This window comes from Electrophorus electricus, chromosome 14 (genome assembly GCF_013358815.1).
Source record: "Electrophorus electricus isolate fEleEle1 chromosome 14, fEleEle1.pri, whole genome shotgun sequence".
Taxonomy (NCBI): Eukaryota; Metazoa; Chordata; class Actinopteri; order Gymnotiformes; family Gymnotidae; genus Electrophorus; species Electrophorus electricus.
The window spans coordinates 16525946-16548701 of NC_049548.1; the positions used below are offsets into that span (position 1 = coordinate 16525946).

At 39.8% G+C, this 22756-nt stretch overlaps 1 protein-coding gene across 1 annotated transcript; it reads right to left on the minus strand.

Moving 5' to 3' along the window:
• Positions 1-153: 153 nt before the first annotated feature.
• LOC113590847 (transient receptor potential cation channel subfamily M member 4-like) lies at positions 154-17716 on the minus strand. Its single transcript, XM_035533287.1, is given in 29 exon segments — positions 154-1696; positions 1843-1936; positions 2032-2104; positions 2766-2898; positions 4219-4400; positions 4559-4724; positions 4840-5014; positions 5607-5739; positions 6077-6192; positions 6495-6733; positions 6929-6975; positions 7209-7316; positions 7668-7780; positions 8724-8869; positions 9010-9139; positions 9260-9388; positions 9655-9756; positions 9891-10169; positions 10261-10382; positions 10474-10576; positions 10997-11167; positions 11170-11217; positions 12194-12254; positions 13585-13763; positions 14095-14264; positions 15724-15904; positions 16049-16226; positions 17026-17087; positions 17570-17716. Coding segments are annotated over 29 exon segments (3708 nt in total). The 5' UTR covers positions 17630-17716; the 3' UTR covers positions 154-1688.
• Between the last annotated feature and the right edge of the window lie 5040 nt (positions 17717-22756).

Sequence of the window (22756 nt, forward strand, 5' to 3'; positions counted from 1 at the left end):
GACATCAGATAACTGATATGAAAACAGGTTCTGCTGCTTCTTTTTATGTTTGTTGGAGGAGATGCTCCAACTTGAAGTGAACACACAAATGTTATCATTGTTTCATGTTAAAATTTTCAATTTAATATCATTAGTGTAGTGGCTGTTCGCTATATCCTTATAGGTGTTCTCATTGTGAGTTCCCTTGCCTTCATCACTGAAACATGGAATGCCAACAAAGTGAGAATACAGGGAATAAATAATAATGAGAGAGTGTGAACCTGCTATGCCTGTGAAATAAAAGAAGCAAGCATATGCATACAGACTATTTCTGTCCCTCTGTCCATCACATATGTTCTGCTCTGCTGGCCAAAACGTTTATAAATAGACAGCATATGAACAGACAATACACAGCACCGTATTAGTTAGAGCAACTGACAGTTATAGAAGTCATAACAATGCACTACCACAAAATAAATTCCTCTGTGAGCTTAAAACTGATATACAGAATAAACACTGCTACACAAGTCAGTTTTGCACATATGGTTTATAAAATAAACCCAAAAAAAAGTAACTGCGTCAGTGTCCTTTGGGTCAGTTTGTGTTTAAACATTTCAACAAATTTAGTAGCAACAGCATCCATATCCTCTGGGAAAGTGTGTGTGTAGACATCTCCAAAATAGCAGTGGTAATAGGTATAAATCCACATGTCTTAAACCAAATGTCTGACTAATGCTTCTGTTTATAAGTACCTTCAAGTAAGTCCCAAGAAAGTTCCAATTCATTTGCTGTATTTAAAGCTTTGATAAAATGCCTAAAACCTCTGTAATTTTACATATTCCAAATGACAACTGTCTATTTCAAAAGTGATGTGTAATCACACTTACATGCAGCTGCTGGTCTTTGGCTACCTGTATTTTCATCTTAACAATGCACTGTGGTGCAAGCATTGTTAAAACATTTTACAGTTTATGGTGATTACCAATGTTTATACCAATTATCTGCAGTGTTTATACTGATTATTTAAACAGACAGTTATGTAGTTCTGTTCTTTATGATAGTAAAAAACGTTTGATAGTAAGTCCTCTCAAGTATGATTTCATCTGGTGAAGTAGGTGTTCTCACATAACAGGTGAGTGAATGTAGGTATAATCATTTGTTGTTTTTTAATCCTAAACCTATGGCTGCAGAAATCTCATGACTGCCCATAAATGGTTTTCTGCTCTATTTCAGTGAAGAAGAGGCAGAGGCAAATGGACAAATGTCATATTGTACATAATACTGCATATTGGACTCCAGAGCACAAACATAAAATCTTTTTTTTTTTTTTTTTTTAAGACTGCACAAAAGTAACAGCACACTGATACATTTTCTACATGACTGTACCTGTAACACAAAAATTATTCAAGAAGTGTCTCATTGGCATGTCATAGGTTCTGCCTTGTTCCCCTGTATTCCCCTCTCTTGCAGTCCCCAAGTGTGGGAATATGCAGTTCCCAAGAACTTAAAGGACAATGGCCCAGCTTGCATGAGCAACTCTTTAAAATCAGAACAATGCCCAGCGACTTTTCCGAGAGCTCATAAAAATCCGGCTGATGAGAGAGGTGGGAGCATGTCTCCTTGCCATGCCATGACGCATAGGTGCAAGAGGAAGAGAAATGGTGCAAAGAAGGGGTGACTGATGAGTGCCAGACAGAGAACTCCACCTCTCATCTTACTGCAAAGGAGTTTGGGAAAAAGACAATGTAAGGACCCAGGCCCCTATCTATCTGTTTGTCTGTCTTTGTGATTTTCTGGCAACAAAAATATTGATATCATAAACCAATTCTATAAAGCACATTTAATGGAGATAGCGAAACTTGCCTTTGTGTGTAGGTGGAGGCTTATTGGTCTTCAGCAACCCACTCTGAGAGAGCGCCTCAGCCATCCACACAAGGGTGGAGGAACAGAACTCCATCTGAGAGAGAGGGATGCATAGAGGGAGATGAAAAGTTGTTGGGTTTTTGTTCTTTTGAGGTACTATGATATTATGCTAAATATAAAGCATTTTACCTCGGTCTCAAGTGCTTGTAATCTACGATCAACATCCCTTATTTCCGCAGTCTGTTTGAGAACACTGTCCACTCTATTAATACATGCACGCGCACACACACACACACATACATTTATGGCATTTAGCTCACTCTATTATCCAAAGTAAAACTTGAGCAATTGAGGGTTAAAGGCCTTGCTCAGGGGTCCAACAGCAGCAACTTTGCAGTGGTGGAGCTTGAACTGGCAATCTTAACCACTGAGCTACCACTTCCCTTACACACACACACACACACACACACACACACACACACACACACACACACACACACACACACACACACACACACACAAATGCACTAACAACTGGCCAGCTACAGATGGCCATTCATCACTGGTCTGTTTCTGACCATAGGACATTTGTGCACCAGAATGGGAACCATTCTCAACCCTGCATTAAACGCATGGCTGTAGATGCTGGGTTACATTAAATGGCTGTAGATGTTGGGTTTTATGTCTGAGTCAGTACTACTTTGGGAGTGGTCCACTGTCTTGTTGTCAGAAACTGGCCATTGATAAGGAACTGGAGAATGGCTAACAAACTTTGTATGATAACAGATGGGTTAAAGATTTATTTGGACAGTGTCAAAGGATATTCCAGTTTGTGCTAAATGGCATACCCAAAGCCCTAACCTGGCTGTTACTGAAAATGTTCATCGTGAATATATGTAGTGAAGCATGGGCGGGACACTCACTTGATTGACATGCGTTTCAGCCTCTCGCCATCACTCCCTCTTTGCTTCTTGCTGGCAGCTGACAGGAAAGTTTCTTTCTGAATGCTCTCCCATGTCAAAAGTCTGTTGTTAATCTTTTCTGTCAGTTCTACAGCTAACCAAAGACAAGCAGAACCAACTGTAACAACATATGTTAAGGGATCCAAAGGAGAATATGGGTTTTCTTGTCACCAACTGAAAATCAGCACGCAAAGGAGATTACATTAGTCCCCAATACAATATATGGTAAGTGTGGCACCCCTCTTTATTATTGAGTTCAGGTGTTTCAGCCACACCCACTGATAACCGGTGTTTAAATTCAAGCACAAAGCTCAGTAACTTTAACTGTGGCACTGTTCAAGGATCACAAATCAAGACATGAAATTTCTGCCCTGCCTGAACTTTAAGCGCCCTTATTGTGAAATTACATGTAGAAGCAAAAACAGCTCAGCCAGAATGCAGCACAGTATGCAATCTCACACAAAAGGGCAATGATGTGTGTAGCACATATAAATCATCTCTCCTGATTCATCACCCACTAGAGTTCCACTGCCTCTGGAAGCAACATCAGTACAAGAACTGTGCATCAGAAGCCTCATGAAATGGGTTTCTATCACCAAACAGGTCTTAGTCTCAGATGCACAGTGCCAAGCTGGGGTGGTGTGAAGCACACTGAATACTACCTACAGAATGAACAGTGCCAACAGTAATGTATGGTGTGGGAGGAATAATGGTCCTGGGGCTGTTTTTCAGGGTTTGGGCTAGGCCCCTTAGTTTCTGTGTAGGGTATATTAATGTTACAGAATACAAAGACATTTTAGACAAGTATATGCTTCCAGCTTTGTGGCAACAGTTTGACAAGAAAATGGTTAAATCCAGAGCCACCTACTATTAACAAATGGCTGGACATAACATGATCTATACAAAATGTGAAAGCTCTCTTCCTCTCTTACTATACAGAAAGAAGCATTCAATCAGCATTCACTTTGATTTAGTCAAAGTGCACTGAGTACATTAAACCCATATGGTCATATTTCTGTTAAAACAATTAAGAAATTAAAGTAATAAATTAAAAGTAGTGTTTTTGCTCCTGTAAGCAGAGTATAAGCACCCCTTGTTCTCTTGTAAATAGCTGTTGTAAAGAAAGATTTCTAAAAATATTGGGAAGGCTTTGTTATAGAAAATCACAATGCAATGATTACTTTTGTTGTCAGTATATCATCAGCAAATATCAGTGAATTGTTGTGAAATCGAAGAGACATTACAAATAAATGCATTGTATAAAAAAGTATAGGATGTCTATCTTATTTAGGTATTATGATCAGTTGTCTACATGCTTTTGTCCATATAGTGCATCTCTCATTTGTTGTCATTCATATTATCTCTGCATTACAAGATTTAAAAAGAAGTACTTAGATGATGGACAAGGACTTACCAAACTGGTGGATTTTCTCTGATGGGATCTTGCGAATGTTCCTCTTGATGATGAGGTGGATGTGGGAGATGACGATGAAGGGTGGTGCAAGGCATGGCCGAGAGTGGTACTCCACAATCACATTGAAGCGCTGGAACTTCCAGTGCGTGTCACTCCGCTCCTGTACCTTGGAGAAGGTGTGGCTGGACAGAAGGTGGGAAGAGAAGCAAAAGATGACAGCCAGAGAGAGGTGAAAAAACAGGAAAGGTTTGGAGCAGAGTGAATGGAAATCACTAGGACATCAGGTGTCTGGCTGGATGGAGGGATAGATGGAGAGATGGATGGAGGGATCGATGACTACCTAAACATGGCAATGAGTAGGTTCATGAGTAGGATGTTGGTGACCAGGAGGTAGACAACCAGTAAGATGACCACTAGCCAATTATGATGGGGATTCCTGCAGGGCTCCATACCTTCATCGACAAGCGTGGTGTTGTCTGTGCAGTCAGCATTCCAAACGTAGCCCGCTAAACACACACATGCAAAGAGGTTGAAATAAGCAAGGACAGCAAATCATGATCCCAATGCAATAAAACAGTGTGACGTAACCATTCAGACTGGGTGACTGGAATAAGAACATACAGTCTATTTCCTCCACCGGGATCTGTCCGAATATATGCAGATATGGCCTGTAGAACACCCGTCGAAGAATCCTATCAGCACTGGTGTCATAGGTGTACATCAGAGCCTGATTGGCTACTCCATAGGCCATCAGCCATACCCCCAGGAAGAACAGGAAGAAGAATACGTCCTTCATCTGGAAAGCAAGAGGGTGGCTATACGGCAAAGATTTGATAAAGTTTTGATAAATCTTTAAATACAACAGTGTTTCATGTGACTACCATAACTGAACCTGAGTCTCCTGAATATGAGATTGAACCTGTATATGGTTTCATTTTGCTTGGCTTTGCAGGTTTAATGTGAAATATGCAGACTGTAAGCCATTTTGCATTTTGATGATTCAGCATATTCTAATGCACAGACCATAATGAAAACCCAGAGCTAGCCGGTGCAAGCATGAAAATCAAAGGAGAAACTGCAATAGTAATGAAGCTGATGGGATTAACACTGATGTGTGCCCTAGAGCACAAATGGCTTGATATTGCAGAAGGTGTCAGACTCATTCCAGAGTGCGGATCAAGGTCAGAGCTGGTGAAATAAGATTTTTTTTTTAAACCTGGCTAACATAACTACGCTTGAAAATGCTTTCCATTAAAGTGAGACTGAGTCAATGCTACATCGCCATCTGCTGGACCAAAATAAACAAACAAAAACAAAAACACAACAACCCCACACCATCTGAACTGCTGCTTTAAGAGTAATCATTTTATTTTTTTCACATATCTTACCATTTTGCCCACAATAATGATTTTGGGCCCAAGATGCTTGTGAATGGCAAAGATGTGGAGAAGTCTAATTGTGAAAGCCATGTAGTCGAGGCACAAGGCAGCACGGCCCAACATAAAAGTACTCCTGAACATCCTGAGAAACACAACAAGACAATGTATAAACAAACAACCACCACCACGACCACCACCACACTGGCTCCTGGGTACTGTTGGTCATTTAAAAATGGTATTTAGATCAGTATTTTAACATGCAATCATGGGGAGCCAATGTACTGCATATTTGTGTTGTGTTAATTTGAACACACCTGTGCCATGTCATGAAGGGTTTCGTGAGATGTTAGGGACTGATGATAATTACATTAGACAAGCAAAATGGTAAGTTTAGTAGAACAGCTGATGTGTTAAGATATCCCTAGAACAGCCCTGGGAACACCTGCATGTGGAGGCGAACTTGAAAATTTTAACAATACCTGCAGCACATGCCAATGAGGAAGAGGATAATGGCGATGAGGTCACATTTGTGCCACACGTCCTGAGGATACAGCCGGATTCTCTGTCGGAGAGTCATGCTTCCAATAAATAATGTCTGAACAGGAGATGGAGAAACAGTCATCTTTCCTTCCCTGCATCACACTGCCAAGCTCCCACAGAGAGAAGGCCTCATTCAGCAGAGGTCTCTTCAAGGTCACCAACAATACCGCCACTTTCTGTTCTTTCTGTGTTTGTTCTGGTGACTATTTGTATTCTAAAATATGGAATGGTCTTTTTGACTCATCTTTATATTTGACTCATACATAATTTTTTTAAATAAATAAATTAAAACAAACAAACAAACAAACAAACAAAAAAAGCTGCTTTTTCAAAAATGTTTTTGCCATCTGCACCCACCTCTCGAATCTCCTCACATACAATGGTGAAAACCCAGAAGTACAGCCCCAGCTCAGGTGTGGAGGGGCCTGTGGGGGGCGGCGGCTTGAAGTCCAGCAGCAGAACATAAGCAAAGAGGACCAGAAAGAGGAAGTACATGAGCACATTTCCAACAAAGGCGGTGACTGGGGCATACCAAAACTGCCTCCAGCGCTGAACCAAGAAGGGCCTCTTCTGAGGGGTGGCCCTGTCCAGGCGGCCTGAGATGAGACACAGAAAACAAAACACACAAAATCACAACAAGCAGCTAAGATTAACTTTATATCACTGGTATTAAATAGCAAAAACCTCCATCAAAGTAAGTCAGTGAGAAAGATAGAGTGGCAGTATCAGTATTCATTAAAGCATGAATGAAAGATAAAAGATGAAGAGGTGAATGTTTAATATTGACATACCTTTTGTGGTAGGTCTGATGGGGCTTGAGTCTTCTGATTTTTCCTGCCTGGAAAAACAGAAAAGGGAGAAGAATACTGGTCATCTTTTTTTCCCAAAACTACCTGCAGTTCTGACAAGATTTATAAAACATTATACAGCATTTTTTAATGCAGTTTTTATGCTTCATTTTTTTCCAAAACGAAACTGTTTGACTCATGGGTAAATTCTATACTGCCTGCAAAATCAAATTAGGCCCTGTGTCCCTGGTCTATTACCCCTCTTGTGAGTACTGGTTATTACATGCGTTTGAGGTCCCTGAATGAGAAGACAGTTTCTGCATAGAGCCATTCTATGTCCTTCCCTTGTGGGATCTCGTCGGGCTTCCCCTCCTCAGCCTCTTCCACCTCCCTGTCAGATATGCAGAATAGCACATTGACCAAACAGAAGGACAGAGACTCTGGATTATCAATGAGGGAAAAAGATATAAGCAGGAGGAGCTTTAAGGATTAAGTGTAAAAAGTAAGCAGTGCAAAGACAAACTAAATATCTCACAGAATTTAAAAGGAATGCATTACTCAAATGTGCTATGGCATATGACAAACTCCATTAGCATCAGTCTTTAGAATATGCTTATGCTAACATTCCTACTGATTCATTAACTGCTTGCCATTTTAGCATTTTAGCTGATGAGTTCCAAACTGGGGAGAAGCTTTGGGAATGTTTGGTAATATAAGGATGGAGGGATGAGCCTGTGCTGACCTAAAAGAAATGAGATTGGTGTAGCAAAGAGGAGGGATGAACAGAGTGAGGATGAGCTTCCACACTTCCGTGCTCCTGTTCATATCACCCCACCAGATCTGAGACAGCAGACTCTGACACACACACACACACACACACACACACACACACTTAGAAACAAAAACATTTTCTAACAGTCCTGTCAATAGTAATAGTAACCTTTCTTGTGTATGGAAGCTCCAAGAAACTTCCTCATAATCGGAACAGTTGACATGTTTTACAGTGATGCCCTCTGAGAGAGTAGGATGAGTGTGAGGGCCGAGTAGCCATGTTAGGACCAGAGTACGGAAATGGCACAGAGTGCTAGTGCAGTATGGGAATGACAGAGTGTTAGCGAAGGGTCGCTTTGCCTGGAGCAAGGAGTGTTTTTTTTTGTTTTTGTTTTTTTTACATCAGAGCCTCAGTAACACTACATACAAAGAGCTCATAATGCAATTTTATGTTATTTTATGTTATCATTTAGTAAACACTTAGTGTTTGTTCACACGTGCTTACAGTTGTTAATGTTTGCTATGGAGCAGACAATGTTTTGAAATCTACTCTAAATGTATTTAGATAAGCTACAGTTTAGCATACTCTGCAAAATATCTAGCTGCAGCTATACTGAAGTTATGGTTCAGAAAAACAGTCAACATTAGTTAACCACTACAAACTACATGCTAAAAGTAGCTTAACTACATGGAACCTACAGACATGATGACTAACTGGTCTAAGAAATATACAATTTTTTTAAATGAATGTAAATATTGTATGTATTATTATTTACATATGAATGTAAATATTGTATGTAAATATTTTTCTAAAAAAGTCCAATGAAAGTCATAAGCTACTCAATTTAAAGCACAAAAAGTATTAGAAGATACAGGTAAATAGTTTTGCTGCTAGTAGCTATGATGTGGTGGATAAGGAGCAGGTTTGTCTGATGTGTGGCTGGGGTGTGAGAACAGCCTGGAATGGACCGACTAAGTAATTCTCTATACAGGTAGCTGCTGTTCCACTCCACACATTTGCTCGGACCTGCACTCCATCGTGGCTGAAGAAGTAGCGGGCGTCAGCCTCCATGGCCATCTTCAAACACGTGGCCCCTCCCCATATGGCTGACTTCTTCCTCAGGAGCACGAATGAGCGACTCTCGCTGCTCTGATAACATTGGCTGAACACGTCTGTGGTGAACAGCAGATTCAGCTGAGTTACAGTGAAAGGCGGTGACAGAGGAAGGGTGTGAAATGTCCCTCGAGATGCCCACACCCATTGTCCAGCCAGAGTTAAATGCACATTCACACAGACCAGGCGCACATCATACCATGGGCATAGTTTTCAAATTTCCGGGCCAGTTCCTTCATGGAATATTTGGTCTCGGTTTCTCTCTCCAGTTTGGAGAGCTCTCTCAGCAGCTTACAGCCGCTAAGGGCACTCAGCACTGATTCTGTTGTCTGAGAATGAAAGACACAGATAGAGAACTATATGAAAACTATGTGCTCAGTCTTTCATCTAAAAATCCTGCCTTTGATGTCAAAAACACATACAACAACCACAGTGTTCATTGATGTTACCATTTCCCAGAAGTAGATGGCCATCTCTCTGCGGTTCTGCAGCACAGCCCAGATGAAAAGAGCGGCCCATGGGTGGGGGCACCTGTGATTCCGGTAGGCTGTTCCTTCCTTCCACACCTTAGTCAGCCTCTGAAGAAGCGAAAACAACCAATATGAAATTAATCTAGCACTCCTGAAAGTGTGCCTTCACACCAACAAGAAAGATCAGTTGATTAATCCAAAAGGGAAGACTCTGCCCCAAAATCTAAAATGTAATAAGCAATGAACAGAAGCAAACAGGGGTCCAATAGCATGCTCCAATATGGACATTGACCTCTACAAGGCTCTTGTTCTTTTTTAGCCTTTGGTGTGAAATATTTTGTGAAAGCCTTTTGACAAATATGGCTTAGTATTACCTTCACCATTTTCCTTGTAGAGGTGATGCCCTGCAGACCCAGGATTTTGCGATAGAATGGCTCGCACACATCCCCCAGCAAGTCTTCCAGGAGCTGAGACACCTAGGAGATTTTCAAACAAGCTCACTCCCTTAGTGTGATGGGAGTTTACTGAGTTCACTGACACTAATCACATTTACAGTTTTCCATCTATCATTCTAGACCTCCAAGTCAAACCCCTTAGTTACTGTGCTCACCTCGTAAAGGGTAAACTCTTTGATTGGACTGGAGGAGTGGTTTAACAGGTCGGTAGAGGAATAGGTGAAGCCAGTATAGGGCGCACCCTGGCGGTCGTTGAGGTGACGCACTAGCAGAGTGTAGGCCAAAGAGCTGTCCGAGATAGAGCGGTAGAGCTCCTCCAGCTGACCAAATGTCAGGTAGTCCAGGATATTCAGGCCATTTTCAATAAAGAGGTGCACAAACTGGGGTTTATTATTCACCAGAGCATCAGTCATGAAGTCTTCCAGATCATCACTCTGTATTCAACAAAGGTTCCACCATTTGTGCATGAGAAAGACAATTAAATTGCTCAGCAAAGACTAAGACACTATTTCCTATCATTCCTACCTTCCATTGGATGTCTCCTGTGAAGAGCTCACTCCTGGCAATGTCCACTCTATTCCAAGTCAGTGCCAACTTCAGTTCCTCGGTACTGGGGCTGGTATCGCCTGACAAGCGCTGCTTGCTCACTAGCACACAAACATGCACACACCATTTACACCACTGTGCAGAATGGGAATAGGAGTTTTAATTGGTGAGGTTTTCACTGGTGAAGCATACCACCGACTAGAGCCTTCAGCAGCACTGTGTCAAAGTCGTCTGGGCCCTCCTGCTCACCATGATAGATGGAAATCAGCCCTCTTCTTTGGTAAATACTCAAAGCCTAATAAAATTACCCAAGGGAATACAAGCAAAGTAACTGAATATCCCTTTGACTTATGACATGGCTTTTTTAAATTGAAAGATTTTTGCAAAATCTCCAAAATATTTAAAGCTTCACTGTATATAAGATTCAACAATAAACAAATAAAGTGATCTGTTATTAATACTAATAAATAACATATTTAGAGGCCAAGGAATAACTGGGATCCAATTTGGGCACAGAGTCTAGGATGTTACACATCAGTATAGAAGTGCTGCTATTAGGATATACCCCTAGGGGGCGTTATGCTAATGCTTTAAACTCAGCCAACGGTTTGATGCAATCTCGTTTCATTACAGAGATTATTGTCTAGGCATATTCAGCTTTATTCTTCCTCATTTCCTCTTCAATCCCATGTGGTTCTGCTTCTTGCTTGTTCACCTTTTCTACCAGCTTGTCAGTATCTGGATCAGCTGGAAGTGTTTCAATCACTTTCTCTGCCAGTCTTGATCTGAGGTCCGTTTTGTTCGCCACGTTCCCCTTGCCCTCTGACTCTGATGCTGGTACGTTCTCCAGAATGTCATTCACCAGGTCGGCCAGCCCCACCTGACCCCTGCCAGGACCAACCAGGGGATGGAGTTCTTCAAGGAGAAGTTCAATCTCTGAGATAAAGGATGAGCCAAAAAAAACAAAAAAACAAATTACTCAAACAAAAAGGTGCCAAAAAAGTCACTCTGTATAGTCAAAATTCAGTGCCAAAACGAACTAAATAAAAATAACTCATTTTAGATATATAAAACAGTTTTTCAATACCTTGTACTTCACACATAGATACATGTTTCAGGAATACAATATTATTTTTTTTGCAAATTTTAAGTTGTGTTTTCAACTCTCATTTTACAGGCAAATGCATGCAGGTATGCAAATGTGGAACAAACAAATACTTAAATCATTGAAAGTAATAACTTTGTGTGAGCCTTTTGGAATGAATTATATTTATTTTGTATGATTTAAAAACTGCCTAATAAGCTCTCTCATAAATGTGCTGACTAACGTGAATTCTATGACGACAGGTGGCACTGAGAGTCATCTTAAATGTGGAAGAGATAAGACAAGGCATTTCACATGTAGTACTTCAAAATATTTAACTGTCCAAATGATCTGTTTTTACACTACTAAAATCCAATAAACCAACATATCTGTTTCAAGTTGAAGTTGCCATACTAGGTTAGTTAATGGCTGAAGTAGCCCATATCAAATTGCTAGTTTTAACCAACAGGCAAACACAACCTCACCATTCATTCAAGGGACCTACTGTGCCAGCTGCTGTTAGAGATTGAACTGCTCAGCAGTTGTAAATCAGTCTTATGTTAGCATGTTGGGAAAGAATAACGGTAAAAGTCCCATGATTTACAAATGGAACTCCAGCACAGAACATATTTGGTTAAAATTTGTTTACCATCTTTGCAACCTGTTGTATTCATGTTATAATTTTTTTGTATTTTTCATTGCAAGCATTTTTATATATTTGTATGTTGCATTTGTATGTGGAGCATGACATATTACAAAGTGGATCTGTATTCATTGGATACTTGTGTTTTATATTTGCAAAACACACGTTTGCAATTCAAAACTTACCTCAAGCATGTAAGACTCTCCTGACACCAGCATGCAGAGAACAGGAATATCCATGCTTCCGCTACCTAGCACAGTACATACAACACAGTATCACTTAAACTGTCTTACACAGGTCCTTACTGACATGTCCAAACAGTGCCACAGTATGCATCCTTGCTCTGTAAATTTTGGAGTGGCTTTATCCATATGAATAATTTCTTGCAGTACAGGAGACACTGAACTAACTGAATTAACTGAAATGGTGAGCAGAGGGAGCGGGCTGGTGCAGGAACACTGAAATCATCCTCGCCTTCATCTCCTCTTTGGGAACACTTCCAGCTCGAGTAGACAGAGCAAAGCTTGGCAGCTCAGACAGTGACTGTGGTTTGCTGTAACTGCTCAACACAAGGACCAAATGCCAGTGCTAATGGCTCAAATTGGCTACGTTCACATTACAAGCCACATAGTTCAATTCCCATTACACTCAGACTGGATTTGCCCAGCTTGACAATTCACATTCATAATTGTGACCACATCAAAGACCTGTATCTGTCTGTAATGTGAATGCATCCATCCTCCAAAACAGAATGCATGCACACATTGATACATTTTTGCATAAGTCACCTGTGTCATGAACAACAAAAAATATTTTCAGAGGACTTATGCTATTAAAATGGGCAAAATGGATTTGCTAGTAGTTCATATATGCATTGCATTTTGCACTGGATGATGACAAAATTTCTCAGCTGTACGTTATCAGGCCAAGGTGAAAAAATACAGCTAGCTGTTATTGTTTTTGCAGCTACTGTTGTCACTGCTGTTATTCTCCTCCACTGTTGTTTTGATGACCCTGGTGCTAAGTGCATGTGTATAGGCACAAAATCAGTGCTAATTCTGATCTGACCATTCTCTTTAAACTTGCATGGCCTTGAATCGGATACAAATCCAATCCAAGACCACATATGAAAGTGACTCAAATCTGATTTTAAAAGATTAGATTTGTGTGTCAACACTGCCCTGAATTTTTTTTGTCATATTAAGGCAAATAAATTTGATTTGAGTCACTTTAGCCTGGTAAAGTGAACGTAGCCATAACAGCACACAAAAACCACAACAGGTTTTATATTGTGAAATCTGTATATCATTAGACCCAAAGTGACTGGAACAGTGACTGGAAGGTCAAAAGGATTAACTGTATAATAACAACAACAACAACAAAAATAATGATAATAACAATAACAAGCATTTTCTCATTAGTTCATTTTTCACCACTTTACTTTTGGCTTGTTTTCAGCAGTGTTCAAATTTCCTTTTCTTTTTCTGCTTAGTCAAGAATTTTTTGTTGTACATCTATTAGGTTTACTCACTTTTTCAATTTTATGCTTGAGATGTTTTTTGAATCCCTGACTCACCCTTTTTTTCCTGTGCGCTGGTGAGAAATGTAGTCCTCCAGGCGTGCCTTGAAAACAGTCTCACCACCTGTACGGCCTACTGTCCCGTTATCGACCAGTAGAAAAGCCTGGTAGTTGTTATCCAGACAGAAGGAGTCCCGTGATGTGTTTGGAACATAGTAGACAGCAGGGAAACTGCCCTGTTAAAAAGAAGAAGGGTATTTAGAAAGAGTTTGAGAGTGTATTTATGCATGTTCATACCTTGAACTAAGGCAAAAAAGTACAATCTAAGTCATTGCAATTTTAATATTAATTTTATTATACAGTAAAAACTGACAAATACTTTAAATACTTAGTTTCCAATTTTATTAATAGACATTTTCATACTCCAGTACATAAAAACATTTTAACTCCTTTACAAATATTCACAAATATTTTTATCCAGTTCACACAAATTTGGGGCTTTGGGCCATGCGTGTTGTAGACGTTCCCACTGTTTTAGAGGGTGTATCCACAAAGTGTTATAGTTACCTCAAGGTTTATCAGCTGCTCTCGGTGGGACACCAGACCCCACGGAGCAATGCCAATGGTCACCACTTTAGCCAGAGAGTCGGAGGACGCAGCAGTGAAGTGATCCCTCACTGCCTCCCCCAGACACCTGCCAACACCCTCCCGTAGACCACCTGCCACGATCCATGCTCCTGTGTGTGTGTGTGTGTGTGTGTGTGTGTGTGTGTGTTGGGTGAAATATATGAAAGCAAGAATTAAAAAACAAAGGGGTTAGGGACAAAGAATTTAGAAGAGAGCAGAAAAATAAATCTGTTGTTTAATTTTGGTTATGAGCTGTAATATAGGGAAATGTATAAAAGTTGATTTAATAGTTGAATTAAACTGTTATACTTTTGGTTAACTTTGGTGCTTAGAGCATGGTCTATACAACAGCCTGAACAAAATTAAACTTCATGCTTCATTTCTTGTTCAATGCAAAACATTTCAGCTATTCTGATGGGCCATTTTTAAACAGGATATGAAGTTATCTGAAAGATCCACAATTTTACACCATGCCAAGAAACTCCCAACACTCCTGGATGCAAGAACTCTATTTTCACACACTATGAGATATCAAAAGTTCTGACAAGTGAGTCTGAAATGTTAGATAACTACCCTTTAATTCAGCAGCCAAATTATTAAAAAACATTTTTAAAAAATGGTCTCCAATAACCCTCTACTATACAACCAGTTCAATCTCAAAATCTCAAAATACACTTTGCTCCACAATCAACTCTTACATTCTCACCAAAATTTGAGGAAGCTAAATTTAAACCCAAACTTAAAAAACCTGTCCACAGCCCATTGTTCATAAAGGCTTGAGATGGCAAACTCATAAGAAACGCTAAACAAACTCAGAAACACAAAGTAGGTGTGTGAAAGCAGTACTCAAAGCAGTTGCCTAAAACTTAAGTTATATATTTACCTAAATATATCCTCTACCACTTATGTCAGTTATTATTCTAACCAGCATGTGAATGTTTTTGTGTGAAAATGGAAAAATGATCACAGATTAATATTTTTGACCTGCCAACTATTTAGCAATGCCAAATAAGTTTCTCATCCAATACAGCATTGGCAAGCTAGCATATCTTTATCAACCCACAAATCACTTTCTGTGTGGTTCTATATTGTTCACAGGGAATCTGGTTTTAGGCAGTCAGTGTTGCCAAGAGCTTTGACATTACGCAGTCATTTGACTGACATGCAAACCAAACAAGGGAAGGAAGAGTCAGGAGAAAACAAGTATTGTATTATTTGTTTTGCAGAGTTGTGTTACCTACAGAACAATAAATGCTGTTCTCAAAAGCCACCAGAAACGAGCAGTATGGTTTTTACAAAAAGCCCCCCCCCAACACCGCTAGTATTAAATTGAGCCCACCATCCCCTCCTCCACCAGTTCCAAATCATCCCTAGTCCTTTGCATCCAACCACAGGTACAGCACAAGCCGTTTCTTCCCAGCACACGTTAGATATCAGAAAAGGCATTATTTGCAGAGTAGCATAATGCAGTAACTGACAATACAATGCCTTCATTTTATTAAAAAAAATAATGCGAGATATCCATTGGATATTGGTTGAAGGGCAGACAGAGTGGGTTTGTGTTTGTACCTGTGCTCTGCGCTGCTCTGACCAATCCATGCCTCAGGACCTCCCGCACCCAGCTCTTGATCTTTGACCTACCCACACCACCCTCCACGGACAAGACCAGGTTTGGTGTGGGCAGGCCCCAGTTGTCAGTCAGGATGGAATAGACGGTAGCAGGCGGAGTATCCCAGGAAAGGCGCAAGAACTGGTGATCAAAAAGGGGAGGATCTTAAGATGCACATTTCAAGCACACTGATTGGTTCTGCACCAGTCTAACCTGAAATTCTACTTAAAAGAGCTATAAAGTATATTTACTCTGGCAAAACTTGGCTTTGGGGGAGTAACTTACGTGGCTGTATCTCTTACTCGCCCCTGCAAACTCCACCTCTCCAAAAGCATCGGTGGGGGCCTCAGATGAGTGCTGCGCACTGTCCCAATGACTGACAATTGCCGCACTGAAGTAGTCACTCAGGGAGGCAGAGGCGTGGCTGTCCCGTGCGCCCCCGCACTGACACAGAAGGCCGTTGCTGCAGCACACGTGTGACCCATTAGCTGCCGCATATGAATCTGAATCGCCATCACATACTGGTGGCCTTCAGCACAGGACACCTTTGGCATTGTCCTCTGACACTTTACACACTGGAAATTGGCAAGATTCCGTTGGAATTTCATTTATAATCATGGGGAGCGAAAGGTTTATGGGGTATTATTTGTGGTCACCCTTTTCACACAACAGAATGGAAATGGCCTTACAGTATTTGAAAAGAGCTAGTTTCCTATGAGGACCACACCCTGAAAGCAGAGATTATTTATCAAAGGTGATGCAAATTAATAGATATTAGATGTTGCATAAAGTGATTGACAGGGTAAGAATGTTCATATTAGAACATCACTCCCAAAGGCTAAATGTCTGTAAAATACCTCTAACACTACTGCTTACTTGGGATTATAAAAATAATAATTATTGAGACAATAATTGAGACAATAAAAAGGTAATTGGATCATTCATAGCTATTAATGAGAGTCCTGTGATAAAGATATGACAAAATAATGAATAGAGAGCATTGGTGTTCCTTGCATGATTTGTTTGGAATGACATGGGAAGCATTCATTAAAGATAGACAGCGATGGAATTCTACACGAATAGGAATGTCTTCTAATTCCAGTAGACAAGACCGAACAGAAACCACGCACCAGCATTTTTGCAATTGTACTGGTGTAAATCGTATTATCGCCGCTGTTGCTGTGCAGCACAGAAAAGACAAAACTGTGAGGGAAACACATCAGGAACTGATTACTACTATGGGCAATGTAGTGACTTCTCACCTGAAAGAGTCCTCCACAAAGGTTGTGCACACTCTTTTCTTGATATCTTTTGGAAACCAGCTCTGAAATCAGACACTGACTTTAGAATTGACGACCTCTGGACACCCGTGTAGTTTAAACTAATTAGATATGTCTGAGGTCTACTATTCCAGTACAAATGAGTCGTGTGCACTTTGCGTTGAGTATTCCGATGATCTGTAAATTGCTATTGTAGACCTTTCAGTGATTTCAGTGTTTTTTACATTTTGGATAAGTTCATCGGTAACGTAGCCCAACAGATGAACTTACCCAAAATGTAAAAACAACAACAACCGTTGTTTTACTAGACAGCTTAGTAATCAACTGTCACTGAGTCATCGTGTTGCCGGGCAAGGCTCCATTTCGTTTGAATGAAACCCCTGATGCAAACACATGACTCATACGGCATGTTTAATTTACCGCAAGGAGGATCTTAAATAGTCTTGTACCTTTTTATACACGTTGCTATACGACTACCTTAAAACGTTTATTAGGCTACTTTCCTTTGTAGTTAGCGTTAACTCACCAGGTCTTTTGACATACCGTCGCTTCTCCTTCCCCCTCCGTCGACCGCATTATCAATCATCTCTGTACGTTTTGACTGACTGAAGTCTACATAATCTAAAGGCCACTCAGTACATTTTACGAACGTTCTTCCTATTATAGTACAGCTTTGTTTGTGAAACTCGTTCCTGTAAAATTACTTCAGCCTACCTTGATAAGTTCATCCGGTTAACCTGCTGAACTGGGCGTGGCTAGTAAAGCGAAAGCGCAGAAAGTCTTTTTTATGTATCTGTTCTGAAAAAACGCTATATAAATACGTTTCGATTTGATTAGATTTTTACCTCAGAGCCTTTCAAATAAGCTAACAGTTCGGGCTCGTGTGAATAAACAATAAAAGAAGGAAGAATTTGACACTTTCTATTGGACACAAGTATCTACGAAGAAAAACGAACAAAACCTTTCTTTATTAGCCTATTTTATTATTATTATTATTATTATTATTATTACACTTTATTTCAGCTTGTTTTATTGATATTTATATGAAATATCTGTGTACAATTACAGCAGCAAAAACTAAACAAAAAATAACCAATAGACACATTATTGAGCCTTCAGATGCTTACCAGTCTAATTAATTTAGTCAAATCTTCTCTAAGGTCATGTTTGGCGTCTCTAGCGCCCGTATCCTTTTGGATCATCCACCCTTTTGGACTTCTTTTTCTGTTGGTCTGTCCCATTAGATATAAAATGTTAGCCAACCTGTGTACCTGACATGTGCCTAACTGACAGCCCTTTTTCACCGGTGCGCGTCTTGTCCGCAATCTGGACTGTGCGCTGGGGAAAAATGTCGCAATGATAATTTTGTTTTTATTTATTGCATATATTATTTCACACAAAACAAAAACTAACGTTTTAATATAAATCGTAGAATTAAAAAAAAAAACGAATACACTTACTTAATGAGTTCTATATGTATGTATTTTAATTGCGTTGTAGACTTGTGATATGTGTCCGATGCTATTGAGTCTGTTGATAGAATTGATATCATCTCTCTTTCTGTATCCATTGGTGTCACAAAGTCTGACTCCTGTATGCTGTTTTCTAGTGACAGAGTATCTGTTTGTTCCCTGTAAAAAATAATAATAATAATAACGCTACTGTGAATGCCCACATACACGTGTGAGAGAGCATTTTGTGTGGGTGTGTGTTTTATATATACACGTGGAGCAGTACATCCTGAGAAGGTGTATGTGCAAAGGTGTGTATGCACTTGTGCACGTGCATGGGTGTGACCATGCACTTACCTCTGTGTGTGTCTGACCACCATGTCTGCCTTAACAGGCATGTACAGCAGCAATAGTAGAAATAGTAGAGACACCTCCATAATGCATTGGCCTGGAAGGCAGGGAGTTACAGACTGAGGTCTGTTGCAACAAGAGCTGAATGGGCCACAAGCAGATTAAATCCTTTCTGCCTTTTTAACACTTACTTACTCTTCTTGGTCTACATGTCTCAACATGAATAACTAATTCTGTCAGTGTTGATTCAATATCTACACTGCTGAATTAACATAGGCTATATCCATATCTGGCTGGGTACATATGAACATTATTAAGAGTTAAAACAGTTAATTGCACTGGGGTGTGGGGTACATGAAGTTGCAAGCAACAAGACAAGCCATCTGGTTGTTCACATAATTCCTTATAAATATATATTATACTAGCAAGAAAAATTAAGGACCATCTCCACCTCTGTGGTAAAATGATAACCCATCTTGAGACAGTGGACATGATACATAAGTGATAGTGATTGTATGAATGGAGCAATAACAAGCCAACATTTATAAAACCCACCAAGCAATACCGCTTACACTTCTTTAATTCTCACTGGGCTTATCTCTCCTCTTTCTCCCCTCCAAGTTGGCCTGCAGGGGAGAAAACATTTTGTTGGGAAGCTGAGAAGAAGAAGTCATCAATCCTAGGGGGTGCTGATGTCTGCTGTACATTCACTTAATCCTTAAATTCATTTGGAAGGAGCTCTAAGTTGTAAGAGCTGTCCCCGTCTCAACCAATATTTATATCATACACAAGGGAAAGGGGGGAGGAGAAAAGCAGCACGGGCTGCCCTCGGTCATTATTATCCCAGCTTTCAATTACTGTATGCAAAATGATTAACTATGTATCATTTTTGTCTGTTGGATGGTACTGAATCGGTGATTCAGTCATAATAACTTAATAGCCCGTGTGGTAAATTGTTGGTATGACATATTCGACAGAGGAGCAAGAGGTGAGTTTGGCAGTTTAAGCAGTGTTCCAGCAGTGTTTATTTGCAAAACAAAGAGCTCACCTAAATGGCAAAAAAAAAAAAAAAAAAAAGACTGGAAAAAAGTTAAAAGCGGATCGGTAGCATAAGGCAGCACCTTGGCTTGGGAGCTGAGCAAGCTAGAGTTCTAAGTGCTGGACTATGGCACCTGTGAAAGTGAAAACAGGCAAAGGAAATAACTAATAAGTGGGTGATTGGGTGTTGGGGAGTGGGGGAGTGGGGGAGTGGCTGAGGGCAATCATTGGCGGGGATTGTTGAGTATATGTGTTCTGGCTGGATAGTGGTTGGGGTGTGACAGTTAGGTAGCCCACATACCCCTATGGCCCTTATATGCTCACCAGTGCTCTGTCTGTTCTTCTCAGACCTTTGCTTGTCAGCAGGGAGATTGTTTCTAAAAAAAAAGCCGTTCCGCTTCCGTCACCTGCAGGAAAGCTTGCTCTTAAAATAGCCCATCTTCTCACAAGCTTTCCTTCTATCACTCCTCTTTTCCTACCCTTTTTCTCAGGAGTTGTACCCTACCCCTCCTCCCCACCCCTGTCTTGTGGCTCATCTGTCCTTCAAGTTGACTCCAGTCAAATTTGGGTCCACTACCCATCACCTCCTATCACCCTGGCACTTAGACTTTCTGTGATGACTCTTTCCATTCATAGGACACCTTGGTATTGCCCCAAGATCAAATCCGTATCTTTTCCAGGAAATAGGACAGATTCCCACCTGTCATCTGCTGATTCTTTTTCACTCCTGTAAAGTTCGTTGTTTGTTTGTTGTTTCTTTTTCTTTTGGGTCATAATTTTACTGGAGTGGCAACACGTATACATGATTGTGGTTTTAGGGTACTCTACCCACATCTGATTCTCATAGGCATCCAAATCTTTAGAATACCATTCAGCTAATTCACTAAGCACAAACTGCTACAGTTACAATTTAGATACTAAGAAAAATACAGTACTCATCTACACTTTATTAAAATGTAATACACTTGTTATATTATTTTGACTGCTCAGATCTTAAAAGTGGGAATTTATTAGGTCTCAGCAATGATACAAGGTTACACTAACACAAAACTGTATTAATCAAATGGCTTTTCTCCTTTGTTGACTGGCTGCTCAAGGTGGGATCAGTTTTTTGATAGGGGAAACTATTCAAGAGGATGCTGGAGGCACATGATCTACTGAGGATTGCTCTACTAAATTTGTTTATAGAGGCTTGTCAGGTGTAGCATTGTTGTTCCAGGGGAGACGCTGTTGTTTGTGTATGCACTGTGATTAATGTGATTAAGTGTTCATCAGAATGGCAGAAGGGTTAATAAAGGAGACTCGGTTCTTATGTGTACTGTTTGTGGTATGTACTACACTACAGACCTTTCTATAACTTTAACACCGACATACTGTTGTGGAAGGTGAGTGTGTATGTGTGTGTGTGTGTTTGTGTGTGACAGGGGCTGCTTAATTCTTTTTTTTGTTTGTTTTGCCCACTGGGTACTGTTTTGTATCCTGTCAGGATACACACTGGCTGAGTCACAAGACAGATTCATACATTCATCACTCACTTTCCTCTGGCTACTAGGTCTCCCATTACATGCAAAAATGCACTCACGCACACACAAAGGCTTGTATTGCCATACTTTGTGAGGACTGAGCCTTGACCTAAATGTTATTGTACTACATCTCCCTAAGCTTAACCACAGTCTATCCTAGACTACTACCATGACTATTACCCTGACGCTAAAACTGACTGTAAGCCATATTCCTTAGTCAGAAAAGTAATGGCTCTAACAAGGTATTTATTTTTTGTTTGTTTTTATCCCCAGTTTACTATACTTGTACAAGTCACATTATTTTTTTCCAAGGTAGTCCAAACCTTTGCTCAAACATTTTAAAAACAACACAAATTTGCTATACATTTTTTTTAAGTGATTATTTTAACTGTTTAATTTACCTAATGTATATGAATTCCTGAAGATTAAGTAAAGACATTTTAACTTAAGAATTTTATTTGAAATACTTCTACATGTACATGTATCCCAGCACAAAAAAAAAGGAAAATAAATGAAGGTGAACTTTTATAAATTTGTATCTGCTTATCCTTTTGCCCAGTTTACAAATGTAAGGATGTTCATTATTAGCTTTGGATTATTTTAAGTACTGACATTATATGTAATTATTGTATCCATTAAAATGATTAATAAATGAGTTTATATTTTATTTTTTACATTTTATTTATTGCAATTATTTTCCGTTTCTTCCAATTTTCTGTTCAGCTCATACAAGACTTCCAACAATGCATGTTAAACTATGTGCTGTTGCTTTAAGAAACCTCTGTTTGTTAAGTAGGTGACCAGAATAAAAAGGGAAAGATGTAACATTCTTAAACCGTAGCTTTGTTAAACACTTCAAAGAGAGCTGCATGTGTGTGAGGTTCCTTACAAGGGTGCTATATCATGACCATCATGACCCCTGCAATTTCTGGAGGAAATGTGATGTTTCATGAGAGTATTGTAGCTATAGCTTTATGTTTTCTGAATAGGATTACTTTTGGGGTATGCTGAAAAAAAAGAACTATGAAGTGAAAATAAACTTCTTTTATGAAACCTCTTTAACTTATAAAAGGATAAAAGGATTTACAGTCACTTATGAATCTAAAACAGAAACAATTTCTGCATAAAAATATTAGTAACAGTAACAAGGGAGAGAACCAGAGAAAATGAAATGTAGTTACATTTATGCATATTTTTATACAAATTATTGTCAGTGCGCTCTGCACCCAGAGGAAGGAAAACTCGCTCCCACACCCTGCACCTGCCCCGCTCCAAATCACCTGATTATTAATCTTGTGTTTGGGTCCAACGCTGAGCACTGTTCGCTGCCTCAGCACTATGAGACTTACT